The sequence below is a fragment of the Patella vulgata genome, chromosome 4 (genome assembly GCF_932274485.2).
Source record: "Patella vulgata chromosome 4, xgPatVulg1.2, whole genome shotgun sequence".
In the NCBI taxonomy this organism is placed as follows: Eukaryota; Metazoa; Mollusca; class Gastropoda; family Patellidae; genus Patella; species Patella vulgata.
In genome coordinates, this window is record NC_065882.2 from 29,789,417 (window position 1) to 29,802,828 (window position 13,412).

A 13,412-nucleotide genomic window follows, 5' to 3' on the forward strand; every position below is an offset into this window, starting at 1 on the left:
AAAGGATAAAAAAGTCATATAACTTACAACTTTGGACAGGTTGGATAAAAAAGTTAGCCAACATACCCAACAATGTACACCCGAGTGAAATTTAGAAGTTTATTGAAGATCTGCACAGTAAGCGAGATAATTTGTGACGTAGACGAAAAGATGCAGAAAGGATCAACTTAGATAACTCTAAATTTTGTTTCTCTTCATTAAATTTGGTAACTGAAGATATTTGTACTGGTTCAGAGGAAAATACTTTTTCTATAGTCAATAACTTAGATAGTGAAATTACAAAAAAGAAGAAATACATATCAAGACTGAATAACAAATCTGCAAAATTGAAGAAATCTTTTATCGACCTAAAAATCAAGTTTAGACCAAAAAATGTAAATGACAGGGAAGAAAGAAAAAATGACAAACTCTGAAGAAACTCAAAAAACAAGCATTGAATTTACAAAAAGAAATAAGATTTTTTACAAGTAAATAACAGAAAATTACAAACCAATTGCGTATTTAAGAAGAGAAAATACAAAAGAGTTCAATCAAACAAATGTCAAGAGAAGAGGTTAAACAAGCTCGAACAAGAAATCACATCAATCAACACCCATTATGCTTTGGAGGAGCGTGAAGTACATGTACCTCCATGTACGTTGACTGAACAGGGGATATTTTCAGATGATTCCCGACGATGCATTCTTGGCTACAGATAAAATTCCCGGAGTTACTGAAAGTGTCCTAAAACATATTGTCCACAGACCAATAGAAAAAAGTAATTTACCTCAAGACAAACTGTTCTTAATGTTTCTGATGAAGGCCAGTACTTGGTGAAAAAGATGTATGCCGATTTAATTAATTCATCTGAACATTTTGGTATTCACAAAGATGGAACATCGAGAAAAAAAAAAGATTTTGGGAAACTCACTTACACTGTCAAATTCAGATGTGCTGCCCCTTGGCTTTAACATGTTGCCACTGAAACGGCCCGAATTATAACAAGCACCACTCAAACAGAATTATCGGAAGTTGCATCATGTGGAGAGACTGTTGTGACGGATATTGTAAGAAAGCTCTCTTATGTTATGTCTGACAGGGCTGCTAATGAAAATTACAGAGTGGAAAGATGACTTGTTAAAAGAGTATGATGGTGAGGAAGACAGGAGTACAATCTACTCATTTTATTGTATGGTTCATGTTCTTCTGGGCTACCATTCCTATGCAGTGAAACATCTAAACCATATTCAGAGAGAATTAAAAGATAAGGGAATTAAACTTGGAAGAGACCAGACAGTTTTATACAGACTAGAAATCGCAGGAGTGCGGACTGTTCGATTTATTTCTGATTTATTGGGGCCTGTTTCTGATGAGAAGAATGGTTTAAGAGAACGATGGCATTGGTTAGCATACTGTAGAATCCACAACATCAAGTCTTTAATTGGAAGTTATAAAGACAACAGATTTAATTGTCTCTTTGAAACATCTGCCCAAGTGCTATTCCACAGGAAAGACATACTTAACTTCTTCAGTGATCTTCAAACTACAAACTTGAAGGTAAAGTCTGGAAATCTCGATCTGATGGATGGTAAAATAGTTGCTATAATAACTTCGTTGGCTTCAGTTTATTTCAAGATAAGTGGTCCATACTGGTATGCTATGAGTAGTGGACACTGCAACTACCTCTCATTACATGAGTATGTTCAACCAATGTACCAGAAAATAATGTTATGGGTGAAAGATCTACTGAGCATCTTGAATGTAAATGATGATCTTTTGTTTGAAGATTTTCCTTACAAAAGAAAGTCTGTCATGTTCCTGACATCAATGCAACAGCCATCCAAAATAAAAATTTTCCTCAAGTGTACAAGTGGTATTTGTGAAGGTATGCTTGAATGTTGCAAGAACCAGCTTTCAGCTTTTCTATCTGGTGGTATGAGTAGACCTGTTGAGAAGAAAAAGGAACAGTATCGGGAGCACCGCTGCATAATTTGATTTGTGAAAGGCACTTTGGAATGCTGGATGCCAGCCAATCAAGGCGCAGAAATGCAACTCTCCACTACCACACAACTTTATTACTGTTTAAATCAAACAGTAAGCGTCTGAGTGACTGGCTAGATAAGAAGACTGCTGATGAAAGAAGGGCGCTCTTCGAAAGCAAGATGCGAGGGTTTGAAGCTTCGTAAAACTCATAAAGAATTTGAAACTACTTCAAAGACAAGGAATCTGCGAAACAGAAACGAAAAAGGCCAACAATTTCAAAACACTGCAAGAAGCCATTTGAAAATGATGATAATGAAAGTGACAACTATGAAAAAGATGAATACAGTAATGATATACTTGCTGATGGAGACAACATAGATAGCGATGATTGGATTGCTGTGGCTTTCGACAATGGATGGTTCCCAGGTACGAACTTTTAACATTTGCTTTTCTTGTTTTACTATAATGATAATGACATTAAGTTAAGACAAGAGTAAAGATCAAAGAGAGGGATAGAAATGAGGTTTAATTTCCATCCGACACTAATTAGGGCATTTTGGGACTAACATGGTTCAATTTTATTTCAATAACTTGCTTGCGTTTAGGGGCTATGTAGAAGCAGGGATTCAATTGATACCATGCCCTTACGATTTCATGTGCGCCTGTTAACCTTTTGCCCCCCCCCCCCCCAGGACAGACAAAGCTGCACGCATTCATAGGAACATAATCTCAATTCAATTACGTTTGAACAATTTATTATCTTATATCTTTTTAGGAATAGTAAATTCAAAACATGTTACATATAAATTATTTTCTTGAAATATAATTAAGAAAAGTGCAGAGTATTAGTAAATTTCAAAAAATGTTAAATATAAATTATTTTCTTGTTTTTCATTTTCAGGCACTGGTGAAGTTGAAAGGTCTAACTATCAATTCCTTGTTATTTTCCTCCTGAAATGTATATAGCTTAATTTATTTCATTATTTTTTGAGTGATCCTGTCTGATGAATATTTTAGAAACTTATAATAAGACTGGTCAGTTTCACATATTATATAATTTAAATACAACATACCTGGTTGAATAGTGCTTCTGTAGAGCTTTAATTTGATATGCAACATGAAAGAGTTCCCTTCAAGTTTCAAAATTTCGATTGTATCTTAGTTTAAGTTTTCGTGAATAAGGGCCCTGAATGTAGTCATCGATTGTTTCTTCAAAAGTTCACAAATTCGTCGCCGTAAATGGAGTCGTCTTCGGTATTTCGTCAATCTAATATTCCTCCAAAATTACATGTCTTGGTTTACATGGCAGCAAATGAAAGAAAAGCGTTCAAAATAATAATACTTGTGGTCATGTCAAAACACCATTTTCTTCTTCATATTTCATTAATAGTTAAATCACTCGTAAAAAGGCATAGTTAACTTCAGCGTATGGCGTACGTGACTCATAGCACATAGCTTCATAGTAATCGGACCAAAACTGACAGACAAAATGGCTGCCCCTCATTCTCAAATGGCGTAAAAATATGGTATATCAAGGCACTCTCCACACAAGTCTTGCTATCCAGCATTCGACTCTGCCCACGGCTCACGCACTAAACTGGTCACGTGATTAACTAGATGATGAAAACGACATCTGTCAGAAAAGTTCCTGGCGTTATAAACAGTTGATGAGTTTTAGTCAATTTTAGGGGAAAATGTCATTAATTATTACCTCTCCGAAAGAAACAGTCTAATTTTGCATGTTTCGTGTGTAAATGTATTAGGCCTTACGATCTCATTATAACGGTAAACAGATCCATGTGTATTATATTCTAAAATTAGCACGGCGACATCCGCAGTTCGTATTTCCGACCATTTAACCCTGTAATCTTACACGAAAGAGTTCCCTGTAATATTTGTAAATACATTGTTACATTGCAATTGTGACTCCATTTCTATTTAAATATGGTAATAGTATTAAATATATTATCATTTATTTGTTTTAAATCGTATTGTTTATCATTGTCCATCAACACCAAGAATCTTAGTGGCGTAGTCAAATGAGCCGTTAGCAGAGATTGTTTGGACTGCAACTGCAAGGGAAGACAACTCTGTTTGGGAGATTGGTATCAAGGTTGTGGACCCTATAGAGGTCACAATTTTTATACACCCACATTTTCATGTGGAAGTATATTGTCGTCGCCCCTATAGAGGTCACAATTTTTATCCGATTTTGTTGAAACTTAAAATATAAGTTTATAAACCAAAGATCTTGGTTCCTTTCGATATTCGCGCATATCGGACTGTAACTTCCTGAAGTATGGCCCCTGATTGTACGAAAAATCACGTTTTTAGTTTGTGAACCCTAAAGAGGTCATAATTTTTTCCGATTTAAAAAAAACGTATTATTATATCACTGTTGCACCCTAAGGACGACTGAGTTCGAATTTCGTGAAAATCGGCCCAAAATTGACAGACGAAATAGCCGCCGTTCGTTCTCAAATAGCGTAAAAATATGGTATATCAAGGTTGTGGACCCTATAGAGGTCACAATTTTTATCCGATTTTTTTGAAACTTGAAATGTAAGTTTATTACCCAAAGATCTCGGTTCCTTTCGATATTTGCGCATATCGGACCGTAACTTCCTGAATTATGGTCCCTGATTGTACGAAAAATCACGTTTTTAGCTTGTGGACACTCTACAGGTCACAATTTTTATCGGATTTGAAATATAGATTTATCTCCCTAAAATCTCGTAACTTCTTGAATTATGGCCCCTGATTGTACGAAAAATCGTGTTTTTAGCTTGTGGTCCCTCTAGTGGTCATAATTATTATCTGATTTAAAAAAAACGTTCGAATATATCACCGTTACACCATTATGATGGCTGAGTTCGAATTTGGTGGAAATCGGACCAAAACTGCCGGACAAAATGGCCGCCTCTTGCACATATCAAGGTTGTGGATCCTCTAGAGGCCACAATTTTGATCTGATTTTGATTTAACATATTTATAACCCAAAGATCTTGGTTCTTTTTGATATTTGCGCATATTGGATCGTAACTTCCTGAATTATGGCCCTTGATTGTACGAAAAGTCGCATTTTTAGAATGTGATCCCTCTAGATGTCACAATTTTTATCCGGTTTAAAAAAACGTTTGAATATATCACTGTTACTCCCTTATGATGGTTGAGTCCGAATTTCGTACAAATCGGACCCAAACTGCCCGACAAAATGGCTGCCCCACATACGCAAATATTGTAAATATATGGTATATCAAGGTTTTGAACCCTCTAGAGAGAGGACACAATTTCGATCCGATTTTAATGAAACTTGAAATACATGTTTATAACCCAAAGATCTTAGTTCCTTTCAATATTCATGCTTATCGGATCGTAACTTCCTGAATTATGGCCCTTGATTGTACGAAAAATCACTTCTTTTTTTGAGCTTGTTCTCTGTCCATCTCTTGCAAAATGTGGGCGTATCTTCCATGGCAACCGCTTATATGTATTTCTATCAGTCTTAGTTTTAATAAAAAAAAATTAATCGTACGGGATATCTACATGACTTTCGAATTTCGCACATGAGAGATATCTCAAGATCGAACGTTGTACATGGTTTTATTATTTCACCATTGCATGCAGTGTATCAGTTATATTTATCATGTGCTAAATAAAACAATTTCCGTGCTCATAATTTTGGTTTACTTGTATGTATGAAATTCATTTTTTATACGCTCACATGGAAATGTGGTCTTATATTGCCGTCGCCCCCGTCCGTCCATCTGATTGTTTTAAAATTGATATATGTTGTTTGCATTAGTGAGATAAAGAAACCTATTTAATTTCAATAACTTCCGTTAATTTCTTCTGGAGTTATGGCCCTTGTTTCACTTTGTTGCACCTTGTGAACACTCTAACGACAAAAGTTATCAACTGATCTCTATGAAATTTATATGCATCATTTAGATTAGTAAAACATAGATGCCTATTGAATTTCAGCAATTTCCGTTTATCACATTTAGAGTTATGGCGCTTGTTTCACTTTGTTGAATCTTGTGAACGCTCTAATGACAACAGTTATCATCCGATCTGTTTTAAATTGATATGCATCATTTAGATTAGTGAAATGAAGAAGCCTATTGAATCTCAGCAATTTCCGTTTATTTCTTCTGGAGTTATGGCCCTTGTTTCACTTTGTTGTACCTTGTGAACGCTCTAACGACAAAAGTTATCAACGGATCTCTATGAAATTTATATGCATCATTTAAATTAGTAAAAAAAAGAAGCCTATTGAATTTCAGCAATTTCCGTTAATTACATATAGAGTTATGGCCCTTGTTTCACTTTGTTGAATCTTGTGAACGTCTAATGACAACAGTTATCATCCGATCTGTTTTAAATTGATATGCATCATTTAGATTAGTGAAATGAAGAAGCCTATTGAATCTCAGCAATTTCCGTTTATTTCTTCTGGAGTTATGGCCCTTGTTTCACTTTGTTGTACCTTGTGAACGCTCCAACGACAAAAGTTATCAACGGATCTCTATGAAATTTATATGCATCATTTAAATTAGTAAAAAAAAGAAGCCTATTGAATTTCAGCAATTTCCGTTAATTACATCTAGAGTTATGGCCCTTGTTTCACTTTGTTGAATCTTGTGAACGCTCTAATGACAACAGTTATCATCCGATCTGTTTGAAATTTATATGCATCATTTAAATTACTGAAACAAAGAAGCCTATTGAATTTTAGCAATTTCCGTTAATTAAGCTGTGAGTTATGGCCCTTGTTTCACTTTGTTGTACCTTGTAAATGCTCTGACGACAAAAGTTATTATCCGATCTGTATGAAATTTATATGTTTCATTTAAATTAGTAAAACGAACAAGCCTAATGAGTTTCAGTTATCACCTAAATTAGTGAAATGAATGTCAGCAATTTCCAACAATTATGTCTAGAGTTATGGCCCTTGATTTACTTTGTTGAACTTTGTGAACTTTCGAAGGACAAAAGTTATCATCCGATCTGTATGAAATTTATATGCATTAATTGAATTAGTAAAACGAAAAAGCCTGTCGAATTTGAACAATTTCTGTAGATTGCTTCCAGAGTTACGGCCCTTGTTTTAGTTTTTAGAACTTTGTGAACCTTCAAACGACGAAAATTATAATGTCATCTGTATGAAATTGTCTATTAAATTCCCCTAATTACCTACAAAAGAATAAAATTGTGACAACCCTTGTCGACTGCTCGGACGATTTAGCTGCTGTGGGCGTATGTTTTGTTGCCTGGCAACCTATCTTTTCCTGTTACGTACAATCATATTGTATTTTAACATTGTATAACGTACCTTATTATATCTTATCACTACATGTATTTTCATCGTTATATATATTGTTTAATAGTTATTATTTCTCAAATGTAAATAGATATTCACATGATTCTTCAGTGTTCAGTATTTCAGCTTGTATACATGTATGTGTATGAAATTCAATATTTCTGTTGTCTGCTATCATATTATCTGTTTCAATAAAATTAGCGGAAACAGATTGGTGTTGATGATCCTTTTTTAACCATTAGTTGTGATTCCAAATTTAATCCATACAGATATCAAAGTGCCGTCTGCACCAAACCATGTCCCAATCTGCATGTAACGAGAATAAATATGAATTGTAAATTAAATAACAATGCACATTGTGCCGTATTCTGCATGGGGAACCCGTTGTAAGAACGGGAGCAGGTACAAATAGTGTGACGAATCAAACCTTGCCACTGACCATTTAAATTTATATTTAAATATGAAGGTATTTATAGATAGATCTATCCAACCATCATCGGTGTCTTTTGCTAACTACGGCGGTAATCGAAATCGCCGACAAATTGTCCCTTTGTTCACTGCCATCCACTATTGTTTAAAAAATTTCCTCAGATTCGAGAATATTAATAAATATCATTTATTCAGGATAATAATATATATTATCACTTATAGTAACAATAGTTAACGATTTCACGCTCTACTGGCGACAGTTCCACTTACTGATGCAAATCAAAGATAACTGGCGGTTTCACTCAGATAGTGAGCAATACCCCAAATACTGACGCTTTCTTAATTAGTCACGCTTTTTATACACCCACATCCGATAAATACTAAGCATTAGCATGGGGCAGAACTTTATAAAAACCAAACAAATTCTAATGGTTTTCTGATAATTACTTCATGATTTGTTACTCTTAATCAGATTTTAGTGTATTATAAATGTTTTATTACCGAAAAAAGTAAAAATATGCGACAACACTTGTTGACTGCCCGGACGATTTAGCTGCTGTGGGCTTATGTTTCGTTGCCTGGCAGCCTATCTTTACAATTTCTCCCGCACGCGTCTGACTAGTGATATGTTCGGATAAACTCACGTTTGTTTAATTACTCAAGCTATTTTTGCATACTGACACAAGTAAGGTATACTAACCAATTAACTAAAATTCTTACCTTATGATTATTACATCCCACTTCTACCTCGTTGCCACTGGCTACCTTTGATAAAACTGTCCTGTTTATTTCCAATCTACATATATATTTGTGACTGTCGTTTGTCTGTCTGTCTGTTTGGGGTTTGCGGCTACACTAGGTCTGCCCCGAGTCTGAAATTTGGAGTATAGGGGTTGCTCATACCGGGGAGTAACATAGGCCAGGTGGCGTTAGTCTACCACTTCCGGTTTCGGAGTTATGACCCCCGAGCGAAGCCGGTCTTTTCGGGGTTGGTGGCTACACTAGGTCTGCCCCGAGTCTGAAATTTGGGGTATAGGGGTAGCTCGAACCGGGGAGTAACATAGGCTATGGAAGGGTATCGCTGCCAATATTAAATGCTCTGCTACAAAGTCTTTTCTATTGATTATATGTAAAAAGTACAATGTACAAAGTCATAATATCGGTAATGATAAAGTCATAATACCTCTAAGGCAAGAGTTAAATGTAAAACGTTAAATGTTGAGTGTTAAATGACAAATGTTTTGTGGGAAAATGCTTTTTTTGACGTGTCTACATTTTACATTTCTCTCATTACATTTTACATTTGCTCCCTGCCACATCCCATTTGTCCTTCACGCATTCTACATAGCATGTTTCGCACAGCATCAACTTGCATATGCAAATGTAGGATATCACGTGACTTATTAACATATACGGAAACCTGGCACACTCTAAGCCAGAACAAGAATATTCACGAACTATAACAGGAAATTAGCCTAGCACACAATAAAAATTTACTCACCTTGACACTTTGGATGGCACTTTATGATGATTACGGGGTGGGGGGGGGCTGTGCAATGTCCAAATACGAAATTTCAGGTATCATGTTACATATTAGTGGACATCACATTCATTTCTGTTTGTAAATAGTTTTCTGGTACAATCGTTTTTTCATAATTTAAATCCAATAAATATCACACTATTAAAGGGGTATTCAAGTAAAAATACTGGTCTAAATACGAAATTCCAGATACCATGTTAAGTATCACTGATTGCTCTTTTCAAATATGCAAATAATTTTCTGGCTCTTTCATGTTTGCTTAACATTACAAAATAAGATTAAAGTTGAAGTGAAGGAAGGGGGGGAGGGCTAAACTAAAATAAAGATACAGGGCTTAATCAAAAAAAGTATAAAAAAAATACGGGTATAAATACGAAATTCCAGTTATTGTGTTATAAATTACTGGAAAGTATGTTTCTTTGGTTGCTTGAATCTATCAATTATTTCCTGGCACATTCCAAATTACGGACGGTCGTCTAGATAGTTTCTTATGGTGTGCCAGCTTGATTTCTTTTGTCTTGCGGCGAATATCCTTATAGTGTGCTTGTGCCGGGTTTCCATATATGTTAATAAGTCACGTGATATCCTACGTTTGCATATACAAGTTGATGCTGTGCGAAAGTTGCTATGTAGAAAGCGTGAAGGACAAATGGGATGTGGCAGAGCACAAATGTAAAATGTAATGAGAGAAATGTAAAATGTAGACATGTCAAAAAAAACATTTTCCCACAAAACATTTGTCATTTAACACTTAACATTTGACGTTTTACATTTAACTCTTCCCTTAGAGGTATTTTGACTTTATCAATATCGGTATTAGGACTTTGTACATTGTAGTTTTTACATATAATCAATGGAAACGACATTGTCGCAGAGCATTTAATATTGGCAGCGATACCCTTCCATAATAGGCCAGGTGGCGTTAGTCTACCACTTTCGGTTTCGGAGTTATGACCCCCGAGCGAAGCCGGTCTGTTCGGGGTTGGCGGCTACACTAGGTCTGCCCCGAGTCTGAAATTTGGGGTATAGGGGTAGCTCGGACCGGGAAGTAACATAGGCCAGGTGGCCAGGTTTTGGAGTAATGACACCCGAGCGAAAGCCGGTCTGTTCGAGGTTGGCGGCTACACTAGGTCTGCCACGAGTCTGAAATTTGCGGTATAGGGGTAGATTGGACCGGGGAGTAACATAGGCCAGGTGGCGTTAGTCTACCACTTCCGGTTTCGGAGTTATGACCCCGAGCGAAGCCGGGTATCCTGCTAGTACAGGTATAAAAGTATCTGTGTATCAGAAATGAACAGTACGCTTTCCATAAAGGGTACTATTCATTTCCGACAAACACATTTATACAAGCAGGATGAAAACACACGCCTAGAAAGTCATAAATTTTATTACAAATAAATTTCAACGGACGAACCATCCACCGATGCACACTTTGGCCCACGTTGTGCAGTGTCCTTTACATTACGTTTAATATAATTGCAGTCCTCTACGCCAGGGACAAGTTGTTTTGACGATGTGGTTGGCTTTATGTTCACTGACTTCGTCAAAACAACTTCGTCTTTCAATACGGAGTGCAATCTAAAGAAAAACATGTGACTGTTTTACGGTCAGGGTAAGGCAGCAAGATGCACGTGTAAATACTACCCTGGTCGTTTCTCACTGCAAAATCATTCTACCACGAAATGTAACGTGTGGCACAGAAAGGGATAAATGAAAAAGCAGAAAGTATTTGTCCCATTTCGCTTCACAATACTCGATAGAAATGTGATGTAAGTGACTTATTAGCACCTTTCCTCTGTGTATCGGTGAAGATCAGGACAGTTTTGGTCGGGGGCCGCCTCGGCTGGGCCCCTCGACCAAAACTGTCCTGATCTTCACCGATACACAGAGGAAAGTGTGCTAATAACTACTACATACTGACCATTTATAGGAATACTGACGTACAGTGCAAGTACTGACCGGTTTAAGTGACTACTGAGAACACATATATTTCCCTTGAGTTCCCATGAATAGTAACCACAATTAATCTTTTCTACTCTTTTGAAGGATATTCTAACGCAGAGGCCAGTAAGTCAATACTTAGAGCTCCGTTCTACACACTATGCATATAGCAGTGATAGTTTCATTACATCAATACCTTGACTACGTTCGATAATGAGCATTCTCTGCTCAGGGTAAGCAGAGTGATAAGCAATTTGATTGGCTGAGACTTTGGAACTCAATAACTTTCCTTCTTCTAATTAGAACGTTCATACTTGGTGCAGGTGTTTATTAGGCCAGTACCTTGATGGAGTTCGAAGACGAACATTTTCTGCTTAGGGTAAGCAGAGATAAGCAATTTGATTGGTTGATGCTTTGGGACAAGATAACTTTAGTTCTAATTAAGTGAGAATGATGAAATTTGGTGTATAGTTTTATTACATCAATACCTTGACTAAGTTCGATAATGAGCATTTTCTGCTCAGAGTAACCCGAGCAATAAGCAATTTCATTGATCGAGACTTTGGAACACAGTAACTCTCATTCTAATTGAGCTAGAATGTTCACACTTGGCGTAGGTGTTTATTAGGTGAATGCTTTGATGGTGTTTGAAGATGAGAATTATCTGCTTAGGTGCGATATATTCGCAAATATAGGACTGTAACTTCCTGAATTATAGAGGTCATAATTTTTATCCGATTTAAAAATCCGTTGTAGTATATCACAGTTACACCCTAAGGATGGCTGAGTTCGGTTTCGTGAAAATCAACCCAAAACTGACAGATAAAATGGCCACCCCTTGTTCTCAAATAGCGTAAAAATATGGTGAATTATGGCCCCTGATTGTACTCAAAATCGTGTTTTTAGCTTGTGGACCCTATATCGGTCATAATTTTTATCCGATTTAATAAAACGTTTGAATATATCACTGTTACACCCTATGGATGGTTGAGTTGGAAATTCGTAAAATTCGGACCAGAACTGACAGACAAAATGGCCGCCCCTCGTACTCAAATAGCGTAAAAATATGGTATATCAATGTTGTGGACCATCTAGAGGTCACAATTTTCATTTGATTTTGATGACACTTGAATTGTAATTTTATAACCCAAAAATCTTGGTTCCTTTCGATATTCGGGCATTTGGTGAAAATCGGACCAAAACTGCCCGATAAAATGGCCGCCCCTCGTACACAATTAGCGTAAAAATATGGTAAATCAATGTTGTTGACCCTCTAGAGGTCACAATTTTCTTCTGATTTTGATGAAACTTGAAATGTAAGTTTATAACCCAAAGATCTTGGTTCCTTTCAATATTCATGCATATCGGTATTAAATTCCTTCGGCTCCTGATTAGTTTAAGAAACACCAGGTCTATTGAATTTCAGCAATTTCCGTCAATTATTTCTAGAGTTATGGCCCTTGTTTTACTTTGTGAACCCTGTGAATGTTTGAATGACAAAAGTGATCATCCGATCTGTATGAAATTTATGTGCATTATTTAAATTAGTAAAACGAAAAAGCCTGTCAAATTTCAACAATTTCTGTAAACTACTTCCAAAGTTGAGTTTGTAAAACCTTGTGAACCCTCAAGCGACAAAAATCATAATCTGATCTGTATGGAACTGTCTATTGTAGGCCCCCAATTACCTACAAAGGAATAAATATGCGACAACTCTTGTCAACCACTCGAACGATTTATCTGCTGTGGGCGTATGTTTCGTTGCCTGGCAACATATCTTTATTTCTGGGATGATTTTATATCAAAACAAATGAAATATCACCAAGCTCTAATTATTTGTTTGTATTTTGTAGGACAGTTAAGTGCTGAAGATATAGATTTAACATTGGTTCATTTAGAGACTGGACTAGATTTAGCTCTACAAAGAGCCAAAGCCTGGTCCAAATATGCTCGGGATATTATGACATATATAGAAAAAAAGGCTCAGCTTGGTAAATAGGTCAACATTTTTTATACGCCCACATTTTCATGTGGATGTATATTGTTGTCGCCCCGGTCTGGTCCGTTCGTCTTGACACTCTACAGGTCACAATTTTTATCTGATTTCAATGAAACTTGAAATGTAGGTTTATCTCCCTAAGATCTCGGTTCCTTTCGATATTGGCATGTATCGGACCATAACTTCATGGATTATGGCCCCCGATTATACGAAAAATC

The 13,412-nt window shown here is 36.3% G+C and overlaps 2 protein-coding genes across 2 annotated transcripts in view; both read left to right on the plus strand.

Annotated features, from left to right (window-relative positions):
- The window catches only part of LOC130012428 (mucin-5AC-like), a 539,248-nt gene that overhangs the window by 79,674 nt on the left and 446,162 nt on the right, over nt 1–13,412 (plus strand). The window contains exon 7 of the mRNA XM_056100369.1: nt 13,049–13,186. The gene's annotated coding sequence lies outside the window, so the exon portion shown is untranslated. The remainder of the gene's footprint in view (nt 1–13,048; nt 13,187–13,412) is intronic.
- Nucleotides 394–3,988, plus strand: LOC126817166 (uncharacterized). The gene is made up of 2 exons (XM_050544019.2): nt 394–2,388; nt 2,864–3,988. The coding sequence occupies exon 1, from the start codon at nt 1,063–1,065 to the stop codon at nt 1,972–1,974; it is 912 nt and encodes a 303-aa protein (XP_050399976.1). The 5' UTR covers nt 394–1,062; the 3' UTR covers nt 1,975–2,388; nt 2,864–3,988.